This window comes from Polyergus mexicanus, unplaced genomic scaffold, assembly GCF_030449975.1.
Source record: "Polyergus mexicanus isolate NDT 795.1 unplaced genomic scaffold, iyPolMexi1.0 SCAF_8, whole genome shotgun sequence".
NCBI classification, from domain to species: domain Eukaryota; kingdom Metazoa; phylum Arthropoda; class Insecta; order Hymenoptera; family Formicidae; genus Polyergus; species Polyergus mexicanus.
In genome coordinates, this window is record NW_027223328.1 from 5974208 (window position 1) to 5992206 (window position 17999).

Sequence of the window (17999 nt, forward strand, 5' to 3'; positions counted from 1 at the left end):
CTTCATACATCTCTACCATTAAAATAATTAATTTATTTAATTTTAAAATATTATTAACATATTCATCAATTAACCAAACCAGATGAATATTAATATTAATTTTTTTTTTAAATTTATTATGATTAATTTATATATTTATTTATAGGCTAATCTTATTTATTACTTACCTTATTTTTTCTCATTTTAAATTATCCTCTACTTTTTTTTTTAACAATTATTCCCATATTAACTTTAACTTAATATGCCTAATATTGTCTATTAATCTATCTAGAATCCCTCCATTATCTTTCTTTTTCTTTAAATGATTAAGAATTTTTATTTTTATTATAAATTCAAATTTATATTTAATTTTTATATTAATACTTATTAATTCTTTTATTTTAATTTATACTTATATTAATTTAATAAATATAACTATATTTTTATTTATTTTTAAATCTAAACTTTTTAATAATATTTATTATTTTAAATTTAATTTTATTAATTTTAAAAAATTACCATTATTAATATACTTTAGAATAATTATATCTTTAATAATTTTATTTATTTAAATTATTTTAAGATTTTAAGTTAATAAAAACTTTAAACCTTCAAAGTTTAATATATAATATATTTTATAATTCTTATATTTTAATTTATTATCTTTTAAAAATTTCTTTAAATTTGCTATTTAATATTTTTATTTAAACTATAAAATAATTTATTAGTATTAGAAAATAATTTATTTTCATAAATAAATTTACAATTTATTACCTTAATTCAGACATAATACTTATATATTAATATTTTCATTAGTTATTATTAAATAATTATTAAATTAATATTAAATTATGAACAAATGACTATACTCTATAAACCATAAAGATATTGGAATTTTATACTTTTTATTTTCAATCTGAGCGGGAATAATTGGATCATCAATAAGAATAATTATTCGATTAGAATTAAGATGTTCAAATTCACTAATTAATAATGATCAAATTTACAACTCAATAGTTACTAATCATGCTTTCATTATAATTCTTTTTATAGTAATACCATTTATAATTGGTGGATTTGGAAATTTTTTAATTCCCCTAATACTTGGAACTCCAGATATAGCCTACCCTCGTATAAATAATATAAGATTTTGATTATTACCTCCATCTTTAACTCTTTTAATTTTAAGAAATTTTATTAATGAAGGTACAGGAACAGGATGAACAATTTATCCTCCTCTTGCATCCAATATTTTTCATAATGGTCCTTCTGTAGATTTAACTATCTTCTCCCTACATATTGCTGGTATATCCTCAATTATAGGAGCAATTAATTTTATCTCAACAATTATAAATATACACCACAAAAATTTTTCTATTGATAAAATTCCTTTATTAGTATCAATTATTAGATCAATTTTAATCACTGCAATCTTACTTCTACTATCTTTACCTGTCCTGGCGGAAGCAATCACTATATTACTAACAGATCGAAACATTAATACTTCATTTTTTGATTCTTCAGGAGGTGGAGATCCTATCCTTTATCAACACTTATTTTGATTTTTTGGCCATCCTGAAGTTTATATTTTAATTCTTCCCGGATTCGGATTAATTTCTCATATTATTATAAATGAAAGAGGAAAAAAAGAAACCTTTGGAACACTAGGAATAATCTATGCCCTTATATTGGATTCTTAGGATTTGTTGTTTGAGCACATCATATATTTACAATTAGATTAGATGTTGATACTCGAGCTTATTTTACCTCAGCAACCATAATTATTGCCATCCCTACCGGCATTAAAATTTTTAGATGAATTACAATCTTACACGGAACAAAAATAAATAATAATCCATCACTTTGATGGGCTATTGGATTAATTTTTTTATTTACTATAGGAGGATTAACTGGAGTAATACTTTCTATCTCATCAATTGATATTGTTCTTCATGACACATACTATGTAGTAGCACATTTTCATTATGTTCTTTCAATAGGAGCCGTATTCGCAATCATAGCAAGTTTTATCCACTGATTTCCTTTAATAACTGGATTATCCTTAAATAATTTTATACTAAATATTCAATTTATTTCTATATTTATTGGTGTAAATATAACTTTCTTTCCTCAACATTTTTTAGGCTTAAGAGGAATACCTCGACGTTACTCAGAATATCCAGATAATTATCTTTCTTGAAATATTTTATCGTCAATTGGATCCTTTATCTCTATTATTAGATTAATTTTTCTAATATTTATTATTTGAGAATCATTATCATCCAAACGAATAATTATAAATTTATTCTTTTTAAATTCTTCATTAGAATGATTAAATTCATACCCACCAATAAATCATAGATACGCTGAAATTCCATCAATTTAATTAAATTTATAAAATTTTTAATATGGCAGATTAAGTGCAATGGATTTAAATTCCATAAATAAAGTTTTACTCTTTTATTAAAAATTAACACATGACTTTTAACTTTACAAAATTCAAATTCTCCTACATATGATATAATAATTTTATTCCATGATTTTACTATAATTGTTGGCAAAGACTACAAGGGTATGCGCATGCAAATGAGAAAGAAAGAACACAAAACACTTAATGACGATCTATGTAATGAGAGAATATCGTAATATAGCCAACCGGGAAACCTCTCGGGTTAGTATATACTGAGCGAAGGTCCGTGTCTCTGAGAGACAAGATAGTCAGAGCGCCACGGTGGCTCTTTCCATAACTGAGAGGGAGATAAGGTTGGATCGCACGCCGTCGGTAATTCCAACAATAATAATTTTAATCTTTATTACTTTATTAATTCTTCTTATCCTACTAATCTTAATATTCAATAAATTTATCAATCGATTCTTACTCCAAGGAAATATAATCGAATTAATCTGAACTATCGCTCCAATATTAATTTTAATTTTTATTGCTATACCATCAATTAAAATTTTATACTTAACAGATGAAATATATTCAAGTAAAATTACTATTAAAGCTATTAGTCATCAATGATACTGAAAATATGAATATTCTGATTTTTTAAATATTAGATTTGATTCATTTATAATTCCAACTAATGAACTTAAGCTTAATGAATTTAACTTATTAGAAGTAGATAATCGTTGTATTATTCCTTTTAATTACTCTATTCGTATTCTAACAACCTCTATAGATGTAATTCACTCATGAACTATACCATCATTAGGAATCAAAATAGATTCAACTCCCGGACGTTTAAATCAATCTCTTTTAATCATAAATCGACCAGGCTTATTTTTTGGTCAATGCTCTGAAATTTGTGGTATAAATCATAGATTTATTCCAATCGTAATTGAATCAACTAATTTTAATTATTTCAAAAATTGACTAGAACATTTAATTTATAATAATTTATAAAATTTATTATTAAAAAATTATTTATATAATATACATTAAATGACTGAATTTGTAAGTTTTGATTTTTTAAATCAATTATAATAGATTAACATCTATTTTTAATGAAAGAATTAGTTTAATTTCCAACAACATTAAATTGTCAATTTAAAAATATTTTACATATAAAATATTCTTTTATTCCTCATATATATAATACCCATAATATGAACATTAATTTTAATCTTATCTTTAAGTATTTTACTTATTACTTTAATAATAATTTATTTTATATATATTATCCCTATAGATTTTAATTCATTAAATATAACTACAAAACAAATTAAATGAACTTGAAAATGATAATAAATTTATTTTCTATTTTTGACCCTTCGACCAGAATATAATTATCTTTAAATTGATTAAGAATATTAATTATTTTTTTAATACTTCCTTTCCAATTTTGATTAATTCCGTCACGATATATTATAATATGAAATTTATTATTAATTTTTTTATTTAAAGAATTTAAAATTTTAATTAATTATTCCTATTCAAATTTAATTATTTTATTAAGATTATTTTCTCTAATTATTATTTCTAATTTAATGGGATTATTTCCTTATATTTTTACAATTTCTAGCCAATTTAATTTCTGTTTATCATTATCCTTAACTTTATGAATTTCTATAATTATATATAGAATATATAATTATTTAAATATATTATTAGCTCATCTAACTCCTCAAGGAACCCCATTTACATTAATACCTTTTATAGTTATTATTGAATCAATTAGTCTTATAATTCGCCCTCTTACTCTAGCTATTCGCCTAACTGCTAATATAATTGCAGGTCATTTATTATTATCTCTTTTAGGATCTTCTGGGGAAGTTATCAACAATAAATTAATTTTTATAATAACAATAATTTCTCAATTAATACTTCTAATTTTAGAAATTTCAGTTTCTATTATTCAAGCTTACGTATTTTCAATTCTATCAACATTATATAGAAGAGAAATTTAATATATAAATCATAAATTAACTTAATTTTATTAATACAATATAATTATGACAAAAATCCATCAAAAGCATACCTTCCATTTAGTTTCAATTAGACCATGGCCAATTATATTTTCTTTTAGATTATTTAATAATTTAATTTCTATAATTATATGATTTAATAAAATAAATTATTTAATTTATATTTCAATACCATGTACATTATTATGTATATATCAATGATGACGAGATGTAGTTCGAGAATCTACATTCCAAGGATTACATACTATAATAATTATTAAAATATTACGAATAGGAATAATTCTTTTTGTTATTTCTGAAATCTTCTTTTTTATTTCCTTTTTCTGAGCTTACTTTCACTCCTCACTATCCCCTTCAATAGAAATTGAACAATTATGACCACCTAAGGGAATTCAACCTTTTAATCCATTTGACATCCCATTAATAAACACAATTATTTTAATTTCATCAGGAATAACTATCACATGATCCCATCATTCTATATTAAATAAAAATTTTATTGAATGTATTAAAAGATTAATTTTAACAATTATTTTAGGCCTATATTTTACTTTAATTCAAATGATTGAATATTATGAATCCCCCTTCTCAATATCAGATTCAATTTATGGGTCTACATTCTTCATCGCTACAGGATTCCACGGTTTACATGTTTACATGTTATTATCGGTACACTATTTTTACTAATTTGTTTATTTCGAACAAATTTATTACATTTCAGAAAAAATCACCATTTTGGATTTGAAGCAGCTGCATGATATTGACATTTTGTAGATGTAATTTGATTGTTTCTATATATTTCAATCTATTGATGAAGTTATTAATTAAAATTATTTTTATATTAAAATTTTAATAATTTTTATAAATTTTTTTATAAATTTACATAGTATATAATATTACATTTAATTTCCAATTAAAAAAATTAACTTATAAAATGTTAATATAAATAATTCTATCTATATTACTTATATCTTTGATATTTATAATACTACCTGTAATAATTTTGTTATTAAACTTTTCAATTTCATTGAAAATAATTATAAATCGAGAAAAAATATCCCCATTTGAATGTGGATTTGATCCCATTTCTAAATCTCGTCTACCATCTAGAATCCAATTTTTTTTAATTAGCTTAATTTTTTAAATTTTTAATATTGAAATTACTTTATTAATCCCATTAATCTATATATTTTTTTATTCAAATAAAATCATACTTCTATGGTCGTCTTTATTTTTAATTATTCTAATTATTGGCCTAATAATTGAATATATAGAAAAATCTCTAGACTGAAAATAATTATATATATATATATATATATATATATATATATATATATATATATATATATAGAATTTTAGTTAATTAATAACATTTAAATTGCATTTAAAAATTATATTAAAAATCTTATATAAATCTTATACAAATATATAGACATACAATCTTTTAAAGTAAATTTTACACTTAATTTCGACTTAAATATTGATTATTATATTAATAATCTAAAAGACCTATATATCAAATTTAACTTAAATTAATTGAAACCAAAAAGAGGTTAATTATTGTTAATAATTATAATGAATATATTTTAAATATTCCTATTAATATATATATATATATATATATATATATATATATATATATATATATATTAAATAATATAAAATAATATAAAATAATATGAAATAAATAAAATTGAACTTCTAATTCAATAAAAAATGAAAAAGTCATTTTATTTCTTAAACAATAAATATTTGAATTAATTAATAAATCAATACTACCATATAATTAATAACAATTATATAATTAATAATAATTAATTAATAATAATTAATTAATAATAATTTATAATTATGATAATTATGATAATTATAATTATTATAGTTATAATAATTTAAATTTTATTTATTTAATAATAAGATTAATTTATATAGTTTAAATAAAACATTATATTTTCATTATAAAAATAATATTAATATTTACTTATTATTTATAAATAAACATTAATTAATTATTATATTTACAAATAAATTAAATTTACCTTCTTAATATCTTCAATATTACACTTTAAAATAAGCTATATAAATAATCTTAAATATTAATACAATTAATACATATATATATATATATATATATATATATATATATATATATATTGTTGAATAAAGTACCAGAGGAGTGGTTTCGGAGGGTGTCGGGAAGAACACTTAGAGTCCACGCAGACGTACGTTGATCCGAGCCGCACCTCGCGAGTATTCACACTTACACTCAATTCGATGATTGTCTGCCGGTTGATAATGTCCTTTCGTTCACTGAGATTCTTGAGAACACCTTGAGATTGATTTCTTGATCCGGTCCGAATAGCAACCAAATTCCGAGAGCTTTGTCGATTTTTTCAAAGACAGCGTGCGCTATGAAAGACCGTTACTCGAGGAATGATCGAGGATCACCGGAAGGGTCGATATCGACGCAGGAGCGCGGAAAAGCTCCTGAGAGCTTGATTATGATTGGCTGATAGCGTCGTGCGATGCTGATTGGATTGATAAGACCGGCATAGGGATTGGGTTGAGGTCGCGTATGAGAGAGAAAAGGAAGAGAGACAGAGCACTAAAGAGAAGGACTAGAGTGAGTAAGATGATGGTGATGAGATTGCGCAAAAGTCGCGATATTTTCTGAACATTCCGCCCGCCTTCTACAACAGCGTTGAAGAATTATGCTATTGGTGATGGTGATTCCGAATCCGTTGCTGGTTGCTCCGTGGGTGAGGGTTGATCTGGTGTCGTCGGAAGCACTGCCAACTTGGTGATAGGCCGCTTGAGTTCTGTTGTGGCCGTCTTGAGGGTGACCACTCTGCAGAGACCGTCCGAGCCAAGATGAAGCTGTATGACCCGAGCAAGAGGCCATTTTGATGGGGGGAATCTCATCCGTGAGAAGTACAAGAGAGCCGACCTTGATTTGTGTGGTGGGATGATGCCATTTCGATATCGCTAGCTGACGTTGAAGACATTCAGCTGACCAACGTGACCAGAAATGCTGGAATTGCTGCTGAATGAGCTGCCACCGAGATAACCTTGGAAGAGGCACTGCGGAGAGAGATGGCTCCGGAATTGTAGTTGGCGCTGTCCCGATGATGAAGTGCCCGGGGGTGAGGGCTGCCAGGTCTTCTGGATCGTCAGAAAGTGGACACAATGGCTTGGAGTTGAGGACTGCCTCGATTTGAACTAGAAGAGTCGTAAGTTCTTCATAGGTTAGGGCAGTCTCGCCTATAGTTCTTCGCAGATGATGCTTGACCGATTTGACAGCGGCCTCCCATTTACCGCCGAAGTGAGGGGCTGCTGGAGGATTAAAGACCCAAGTGGTGCCGTCATGGGTCAGTAGCTGAGCGAGTTCCGAGAATTCCTTTGATCTCGCATTGAATAGCCGCTTAAGAGATGTATCTGCCCCTTGAAAATTGGTTCCACAGTCGCTAAAAAGAGTTTGGCAGATACCTCGCCGTCCCGTTAACCGCCGATACGCTGCGATGAATCCGTCTGACGAGTAGTCCGTCACTGCCTCCAGATGAACCGCCGAAGTTGAGAAGCAAACAAAGATGGCTAACCATCCCTTGTGACACTTAGCCCCTCGTCCTCGCCAAGTTTTAAGAGTAAGGGGGCCGGCGTAATCAACCCCTGTGTTGAGGAAGGGACGAGATGGCGTAATGCGAAATGATGGCAGTTGACCCATGAGTTACTGTGCCCTTACGCCTCGTTGTCGAGCACACCGAACGCAGCGGAGAATGTGAGATCTTACTGGAGCTCGGCCACCAACGATCCAGTAAGCCTGGCGAAGATAAGTCAAGATTACCTGAGTTCCGCCGTGAAGAGTCCGTAGATGGGCGTCCGATATAATGAGTCTGGACAGATAAGAATCCCGTGGCAAGATGGCTGGGTGCTTGCATTCAGAGTCCAATTGAGAATGCTTGAGTCGGCCTCCGACTCTGAGGATGCCCGAATGATCGATGAAGGCCGTAAACTTGGCGAGAGGATGAGACCTTGACAAGTATGCTCCGCTTGAGATGAGTGTCAGTTCCGATGAGAAGTACGCCGATTGGACTGACCGAATCCAATATAGTCGTGAAACTTCCAGATCTGCAGGTGTGAGAGGTGTGGCCAGAGAAGACTGTGGTATGCCTTTGAGGATCGCGCAACACCGTTGACAGTGAGCCGTAATCCGAAGAAGCCGTGTGAGCGATGAGTAACGATAGAGAAGTTCCCAGAGGTGATGTTGCCTTATTGTTGAGGAGGTGAGAAGAAACCCGGGCCGCTCCTCAAGAGTCGCCGCCGAATCTAGTTGTGATACCGTGCTTGGCCAATGTTGAGGAGACTGTGCTAGCCATGACGGACCGTTCCACCAAAGATGATGCCGAGAGAGTTGCGTGGAAGAGAGACCGCGAGAAGCACAGTCTGCTGGATTCTCCTTGCCGGGAATAAACCGCCAATGGCCCTGAGGTACGCGTTCTTGAATTGCCGCCACTCGATTCTGAACGAAGTCCTTCCAGCGAGAAGGATGACTGTTGATCCAGGTGAGCGATACTGATGAGTCCATCCACAGGTAGATTGGTACCTCCGCGAGTTCTAGTGTTCGTTGAACATAGCTGATGAGACGAGAGAGTAGAACTGCCGCCGTGAGTTCCAGCCGGGGAATGGTGAGCCGTTTGAGAGGTGCGACCTTGGTTTTGGCGCAGACCAGTGTGATGATTGGCTCTGTCATGTGATGGGTGACCTTGATGTAAACTGCAGCCGCCATGGCAAGTTGCGAAGCATCCGAAAATCCATGAAGTTCGACCGTGGCTGACGGCGTGAGAGACATCCACCGAGGAATCGTGATGGAAGTCAGGGCCGACAGCTCTGAACGGAAGTGCGTCCACCGATCTCGAAGTTGCGGCGAGAGACAGTCATCCCAGCCGACCTTTTCCAGCCACAGTTCCTGGAGGAGAGTCTTCGCCCTGATGATTACCGGAGATAAGAATCCCAAAGGGTCAAACAGTTGCGCTACTTCCGACAGTATGGTCCGTTTGGTGATGACGGGCCGGTTGGAGGCCTTGCTCTGGAAGACGAACTGATCTGAGTGAGGCTGCCATGTGAGTTCCAAAATCTTACCCTGCGTGTTAGCAAACGAGTGAGGCTCTACTGCTGCGCCGTCCATAGGGAGAGCCTGGAATAGCTCCGGATGATTACTCTGCCACTTCGCCAGAGGAATGCCGCCCGCCTTGCAGAGGTTTACCAGTTGATGAGCGATAGAGATCAGCTCCGGAAGAGTGTCAGCGCCTCCGCAGATGTCGTCCACATACCGCCCCTTGAGGAGAGGGTGGACCGCCAAGGGGTAGTTCCTACCTTCGTCTTCGACAAGTTGAAGGAGGACGCGAACAGCTAAGAAGGGGGCTGATCGGGTGCCATACGTGACCGTCGTGAGTTGATACGGGATGATGTTGAGTTGATCGTCGACCCAGAGGATCCGTTGGAGATCCCAATCGTCTGGATGAACCTGAGAATTTGGCGAAACATCTTGGTGATATCCGTGATAAAAATGTACCGGTATCGTCGCACCCAGAGTAAGATATCTGAGATGTTTGGTTGGAGGTTCGCACCCGTGTGCAGAATATCGTTGAGGGAAGATCCCGTGCTGGTGAGGCTGGACCCATTGAATACCACTCTTAATTTGGTGGTGATACTGTCACCCTTAAGGACTCCATGGTGAGGAAGGTAGAACACCGGTGATGGTTCTGGAGTGGAGGGGGGAACCCTGACCATGTGCTGAAGCTCTTCGTACTCCCGAATAAATGATGAGTACAAATTCTGGTAGGTCGGATCCGTTGAGAGGCGCCGTAGCATGCGTTGCAGGCAACGTTGAGTAGTTGTTCGCGACTCCCCTAGATGGCTGGTCTGGAACTTGAGGGGGAGCCGTACGACATAATGCCCAGCGCTATCTCGCGAATGAGTATCCTTGAAATGAGTTTCGCACTCCTCTTCGTCAGGGTTGAGCTGAGTTGCGGAGAATGAGGGAACCTCTTCTTGAATCCAGAACTTTGTGAACAGGTCGTGAAACTCATAATCCACGACATGATGAGAACTATGAGCTGTGGCCGATGGTGTAGAGGTCGGACCGAGGACAATCCATCCAAAAATTGTGTGTTGAGCGATGGGCTGGTCCTCCGACCCTTTAATGATATCGGGCTGGATGAACAGACCGTAGGAGTCGGCACCGAGGATTAAGTATATTGGTCTGGGGGTGAGGAAATCCGGATCCGCCAGCTGGAGCCCGTGAAGGTGAGGCCAACTATGCTCTGCTGTCGCTATAGACGGGAGTGAGGTTGTCAAATTCTTGAGGATGTAAGCTGTAACCTTGATGGATTGCGAAGAGTGAATTGAGTGAAGTGTTAGGGGACGACACCCCGAGTTCGTTCCGACTGAGATCCGCCAATACCTATGATGGGGACAGAGGCGTGCCGTCGAGGCACCTGAAGGATTTTGATAAGTTATCCAGAAGCAAAGGTGAGTTCCGATCCGGGATCGATGAGCATCCTGACCGAGTGAGGCGAGCCGCCAGGTGATCGGATGATGGCGCAACAAGTAGCGAGTAAAACTGCCGGACGAATGAGAGCTGCCGAATGAGATGGAACGAGGACGGCGTGCGTGAGTCATTCCGAAGCCGCTGATGTTGTGCTCTCATTTGGTGAGGCTAGCGCCGGCGTCTGTGGAACTGCGGTTGAGGAGGTTACCCTGCCTTGTGTAGCTGGCTGACGTGGAGGCGGTTGATCATCCATGTGTATCATGGTATGATGTTTGTTGCCGCGGTCTCTGCACCTCTTGGAGTTTTAGCAGGCGAGTGCGTTATGCCTGCCCAAGCAGTTAAAGCAGAGTCGACGGTCAATTACTATGTTGCGCTGCAGATGAGGAGACATATCTCTGAAACGAGGACAAGAGACAATGTAATGAGGACCAGAGCACAGTGCACATCCAGAGGTCTCCGAATTCCCAGAGGGGGGTGAGATGGCCACATGAGCGGTGGCCGTAGATGGTTTGCTGCTGTGTCGTAATGCCTTGTTTTGTCAGGTGATGTCTAATTGATTAACTTCACTGAAGAGAGAGTGTCCGATGAGCAGTGCGTCTCCGAGGATGAGAAGGAGAGGTCCGTATACCGCGTACGAGACTCACAAGATGCCCGGGGAGAGAGCGTTCCAGCCGGGGAATGTGGTCAAAAGCACCGCGTTGCTACAGGAGCGAGAGAGAGAGCCTAGTCGCGTCGCGGAGATCCGTTGCCGAGCGCCCGAATCCGTCCGAGCGTCGCCGAACACGCACGAACTGGCGGGCGCGCCGGAAGTCTGAGAGCGAGAGAGAGAACGCGCCGAGGATCGTTCTCGAGCTTTCGCCGGTAGCACTTGGAAAGCACACATTTGGTTCTCTTAGTCCGCACACAGAGATGTTCGATCCGATTCACTGAGGAGAGAGTGTGCGATGAGCCGTCCGTATCCCGCGCACGAGGCTCACAAGATGGCCGCCGAGAGCGTGAGCCTGAGCACTTGTCGTAGAGATCCGTTACCGAACGCCCGAGTCCGTCCGAGCGTCGCCGAACACGCACGAGCAACCGAGCCTGACGGAAGTCAGAGCGAGAGAGAAAGCACGACCCGGATCGTTCACGAACTTTCGCCGTTAGCACGTGGAAAGGACACACTCGAATTTCTACTTCCGCGCACAGATATGTTCGTTCAGATTCACTGAGGAGAGAGTGTGCGATGAGCCGTCCGTATCGCGCGCACGAAGCTCACAAGATGGCCGCCGAGAGCGTGAGCCGGAGCACGTGTCGCAGAGATCCGTTACCAAACGCCCGAGTCCGTCCGAGCGTCGCCGAACCCTCACGAGCAACCGAGCCCGACGGAAGTCAGAGCGAAAGAGAAAGCACGACACGGGTCGTTCTCGAACTTTCGCCGTTAGCACGTGGAAAGCACACAACCGAATTTCTATGCCCGCACACCGATATGTTCGTTACCGCTCTCACCGCTCCGGCTCGAAAGACCAAAAAATGTTGAACAAAGTACCAGAGGAGTCTCTGGTTTCGGAGGGTGTCGGGAAGAACACTTAGAGTCCACGCACACGTACGTTGGTCCGAGCCGCACCTCGCGAGTATTCACACTTACACTCAATTCGATGATTGTCTGCCGGTTGATAATGTCCTTTCGTTCACTGAGATTCTTGAGAACACCGTGAGATTGATTTCTTGATCCGATCCGAATAGCAACCAAATTCCGAGAGCTTTGTCGATTTTTCCCAAGACAGCGTGCGCTATGAAAGACCGTTACTCGAGGAATGATCGAGGATCACCGGAAGGGTCGATATCGACGCAGGAGCGCGGAAAAGCTCCTGAGAGCTTGATTATGATTGGCTGATAGCGTCGTGCGATGCTGATTGGATTGATAAGACCGGCATAGGGATTGGGTTGAGGTCGCGTATGAGAGAGAAAAGGAAGAGAGAAAGAGCACTAAAGAGAAGGACTAGAGTGAGTAAGATGATGGTGATGAGATTGCGCAAAAGTCGCGATATTTTCTGAACACGTTCTCTTCGCGGCGCGCCCGCGACGGAAGCGCGTCGCGCATAAACACGCCTCTAAAGTGAGGCACGCGCGAGAGTATCGCCGCGCGATTTAACTGTTCATTCGTCGTTGCTCCGACGGATGGGAAGATCTCTAACGTCTGTTTACGCAAAGTTTTTTTTTAGCGTTTCCTCTTCTTCTCATCAAGGACGCGCCACTCCCGCGCTTGTACGGCACGAGATATAAACCGCGACCCTCCATCGCGCGATCGTGGCGCTGCAACTCCTCCAGCTGTCGTCGCGCCGCTTTGCGATCGTTCACCGCTTTCGCGATTCCCGCTGCTGCCCCAGCCAAAGAACCGAGAGCTCCCAATAACGGCAGTAGGGGTAAGAAGCCGCCGCGTTTCGCTATCGAAAGCGTTTTTTTCCTCGTAGCGGTTGTTCTCCTTTTGCTCTTTCTTCTCTTGATTTTCGTCGTAGCCATTCCGAGTTTCGTCTTCGATTTTATAGCCATCTATACAGCCGCCGCGGCGGCTCTCTCGCCGAGAGTCGAGTCTTTCGCCGCGACGCGCTCGCGCGCTCTCTCAGCGAGCGCGCGGTCGGCGGCGTGTCGATCGGCGACCTCGCCGCTTCGCGAGTACGCGACGTCGTGCTCGCGGCAGGCCGCGTCCAGAGGATTGATGCCTCGATCGCCTCGCGCGAGTCTTTTTGCGGGATGGGTACCCGGCCCGCAAAATTGATATCCAGGTATACGTAGTTCGAAAGGAGCGCGTTTATCGCTCTGTTCAATAAGCCAGCGCCGTCGATATCACCGCTCACACCGTACCGCCATTTCGCGTATTGCATTCACCGCAACCTTTAACGAGCGGCGCCGGTGCGCCGTCGATGTGCGCTCGTTGCCTGGGGCGATTATAATGCTCTAGGCATCGACGGTAGCGCCGCACCTCCGGATCCACTCTTATATATTCGGGCAGTTTCTCCCACAATCGTTCCACGTAGCGACCGAAATGCTTTAGCAAAATTATTTTCGGGATATACCGCAACTGATCGGTGGTGAAATCGAGAATATCGTCACCATCTATTAGTAGGATAAACATTTCGATTCACCGCGCGCGATTCGCTACTGCGCGATCGGTGGCGATCTATTCGTATATAAATAAAAAGGTCTCGCCCTGCCTCGCGCGAGTGTACCACGCACGCGCGCGGCAAAAGGAATGCGCTTCGTGCGGCAACCGATCGCGATAAAGGTGACGAACCTCGATAATAGGACGCGACCGTCGGAGGAAACGCGCAAACACGGTTGTCTATTACCAAGCGCTATTCGCTGCGTCATTTGCGGCCCCTCTATTTGCGGTAAAACGAACGCGTTGATAAATTTATTGGAGAGTCCGCATGGCGTACGCTTCGAGAACGTTTACGTTTATTCGAAGTCGTTGCAGCAGCCTAAATATCAATATTTAGAGAATTTATTAACACCGATGGAAGATATAGGTTATTCCACATTTTCTAATAACTTTGACGTTATACCGCCCAACGAAGCGCTCCCGAATTCGATATTCGTGTTCGACGACGTAGCGTGCGACAAACACGATACTATCAGGGAGTATTTCGCTATGGGTCGACACTCGAACATCGATTGCTTCTATCTGTGCCAAACGTACGCTAAAATACCGAAACATTTGATTCGAAATAACGCAAATCTGTTGATTCTCTTTAAACAGGACGGCACTAATTTGCGTCACGCGTACAACGATCACGTGAACACGGATATGTCGTACGAAAATTTTCACGCGCTGTCGCACGTGTTGGCCGTATAAAAATGGTTTCTTAGTGATCGACAAAGATAGCGCGCTTCGCGCCGGTAGATACAGACAAGGGTTTAACGAGTGGCCTTCACTTGGACACAGTACAATTGGACACGGTGCAAATGGACACGTTACAAATGGACACGAGATTGTGCACACGGTTCAATTGGACACAGTGCATTTGGACACAGTAATTTTGGATACAGTAGCTTTTGGACACATAAGAAAATACGCATCGTTTACTTGGACACCGCTCAATTAGACACTGTTCATTTGGACACCGTTCGTTTGGACACAGAAAGATGCGCACCGTTCATTTGGACACCGTTCGTTTGGACACCGTTATTTGCCCACCGTTCGTTTGGACACCGTTCATTTGCCCACCGTTCGTTTGGACACCGTTCATTTGCCCACCGTTCGTTTGGACACCGTTCATTTGCCCACTGTTCGTTTGGACACCGTTCATTTGCCCACCGTTCGTTTGGACATCGTTCATTTGCCCACCGTTCGTTTGGACACCGTTCATTTGTACACAGAAACATGCGCATTGTTTGTTTGAATATGTAACAGATGGAGAGAAATAAAAATCATTTTGGGAAAATATAATCAGTATTCTTATAACATTTTATACTGGTAAATCTATGTAAAATATGAAATCGTGAAAAGGAGATACATTTGAAGGTTATAATATCTGTCAAAATAAAATATTTTCATACTTATATATCTCTGATACTGATGTCATTAATTTTACATTGCTTTTAGCACTTTGTTTAGCCTTTCGCATATTTGGATGTCATGCATGGATACAGTGGGTTCCGCCCCCACTGCGGGGGGGCTCCACTTCCGGAAGATATAACCTAACCCAAACCTATTTCTTATTTAAAACAAAAATTTGGTGTGGATTACGTCGTATAATTTAAATCAAATTTTGGTGTCCAAACGAACGGTGTCCAAACGAACGGGGTCCAAATGAACAGTGTCCAATTGAGCGGTGTCCAAGTAAACGATGCGTATTTTCTTATGTGTCCAACAGCTACTGTATCCAAAATTACTGTGTCCAAATGCACTGTGTCCAATTGAACCGTGTGCAAAATCTCGTGTCCATTTGTAACGTGTCCATTTGCACCGTGTCCAATTATACTGTGTCCAAGTGCACCACTCCCGGGTTTAACGACTTCATTGTACCGTAGAGCGATCAGTCGTCGCGGATACGTCGAACGCACCGATCGCTCTCCCCCGCGAGCGAGAAGAATCGATTCGTTAGTCGCAATGGCCTCGACGGATATCGAGGCGAACGCGAAAATACGGCGAAAGAGATCGCTAAGACGCGCGCGTCGATTCGTAAAAAACACAGAGCATTGAAGACCGGCAAAATGGAAAACGAGATCGCGATAGACAGTCGTTTCAAGCCGATCGTCGAACCGCTGCGGCGCATCGCCGATCGCGCCGAGCGAGACGAGATAGAGCGAGACGAAATTAAACCCGAAATGATAAAGCGAGACACGATCGACGCCTCGCCCGCGACGACGAGCGTCGAGGAAAAATGGAAGGACGAAGCGCTGACTCCCGTTTGGAAAAAACCTAAGGCGAAACGAAAACGCGCGCGACGACGATTGGACGCCGTCTCTACTCCGTTAAACGAGTGTTCCGTCGAGAGAGATCCATTCGCGCGAGACGAAACCGAGGAGGAAGAGTTCGAATCCGAGAATCTCGAGTCGCCCTCGACGCTCGAAATACCCGTTAGACAAATTCCGCGAATTTCTCAAGGTCGCGAAATATCGCACGGTCGGCTAGGACCGTTGGGGCGAAAGTATTGTATATGGGGCTCTTCTCGGCGGGGAAGCGCCGAACGAGATCGATCACGTTTACGGGGTTTACATCGGCGAGAAAAGCGCGATGCTCGGCGATAAGCGATTCGACGTAGATACGAATGATTCCATATTCATAGATGAGATTAAATACATCGGTACTCCCGGTTTGTACGAATTATTCTTTATGAAAATTCCTAATAGTCTCATATATACAGAAAAGGATAAATTAACGTACAGGAGTATATTATTAACAACGAACGCTCATTGACGCGATCATGACGCTAAAAAGTCTGTCTTAGGTAATAAAGGATACAAATACAAATTCGTTATCGCTCCGCTTATCCACGGCAGCGACGCAAAAAAGATGGGCGCGGGTCGCGTACCGTCGACTATGCGAATCACGAACAATAGAATCGATTACGTTCATTGGGATGATCCAAACGAATTAGTGGATCGTCTGCAAATGTTGGACGTTTCGCGTCGAGCCGGCAACAATGCTCACGAAAACGAGATTCTATCGATAATCGAGGAGCTTCGCGAAACGGGAGCGATCGTATAAATCGAACCGTTGCGTCGACGACCGTCGCAGTCGTACGCGGGATTCGCGATGTCCGTGAGCAAATTCGGCACACCTCTAAGAAACCGAGGCAACGACGCGAGAACCGGAAGACTACGTCCGGCTATCGAGTCTCAGCGAAATTACGTGCGCGATAACGCGCTGTGTCTAAGCTCTTCCATCGAGTACGACGCGAGAGAGCGCAAGATAAAACACTTGGCTCAGCCTGAGGAGGACGTCGACGCGACGAGCGAAAGCTACGTCGAGGGAATCACATCGCAATTGAGAAAAGACGCGGACGAGGCGGGGCAGAGCGTCATCCTACTGTTCACGAGACTGGCTCAGCTCGATAACGCTCTGGGTAAACGAATAGACGTCGCGGAGAGTTTCGTTTTTGAAATAAAAGCGCGCGACGACGCTCTGAGTAAACGAATAGACGCCGTGGAAAATTCCGTTTCGAGAATAGAAGCGAGTGCTAACGCTCTAGGTAAACGGATCGATGCTTTGGATAAACGAATCAATGGTTTAAGCGATCGGATCGATGCAGCGAAAAATACGATATCGCCCAACGCGGCGGAGTCCTCGACGAGAAGCGCAAGTAATCATAAAATACTGTTCAATCAGGGTAAAAGAATACAGGAACTAACCCACAAATCGCGCGTCGCGGCGAATTCCGCGGCGAAATCCGAGACGAAGATACGAGAATTGGAAAATTCAACGTCACGATTGAAGAGAGACGCGGACGAGCTATCGGAAAGAGTGAGGGAACTGGCGAAGATTAGCGGAAGCAGCGAGCCGCTCGAGAGAGAGATTCCACCCAACGTTATTCTCGAGAGAAAGAGAAGAGAATTATGA

General features: G+C 39.9%; 3 protein-coding genes and 1 pseudogene across 3 annotated transcripts; 2 read left to right on the forward strand and 2 right to left on the reverse strand.

Annotated features, from left to right (window-relative positions):
• Positions 1–860: 860 nt before the first annotated feature.
• On the forward strand, positions 861–1633 carry LOC138935254 (cytochrome c oxidase subunit 1-like; annotated as a pseudogene).
• Positions 1634–7015: 5382 nt separating this feature from the next.
• LOC138935255 (uncharacterized) lies at positions 7016–8131 on the reverse strand. Its single transcript, XM_070299706.1, has one exon. The coding sequence runs from the start codon at positions 8129–8131 to the stop codon at positions 7016–7018; it is 1116 nt and encodes a 371-aa protein (XP_070155807.1).
• A 3-nt stretch (positions 8132–8134) lies between these two features.
• LOC138935256 (uncharacterized) lies at positions 8135–11219 on the reverse strand. The gene is made up of 3 exons (XM_070299707.1): positions 11166–11219; positions 9994–10788; positions 8135–9931 (listed from the first exon to the last, which is right to left on the reverse strand). Exons 1-3 carry the CDS (start codon positions 11217–11219, stop codon positions 8135–8137), a joined length of 2646 nt encoding a protein of 881 aa, XP_070155808.1.
• A 5976-nt stretch (positions 11220–17195) lies between these two features.
• On the forward strand, positions 17196–17999 carry LOC138935257 (tropomyosin-like). The gene has a single exon (XM_070299708.1). It carries the CDS (start codon positions 17196–17198, stop codon positions 17997–17999), a length of 804 nt encoding a protein of 267 aa, XP_070155809.1.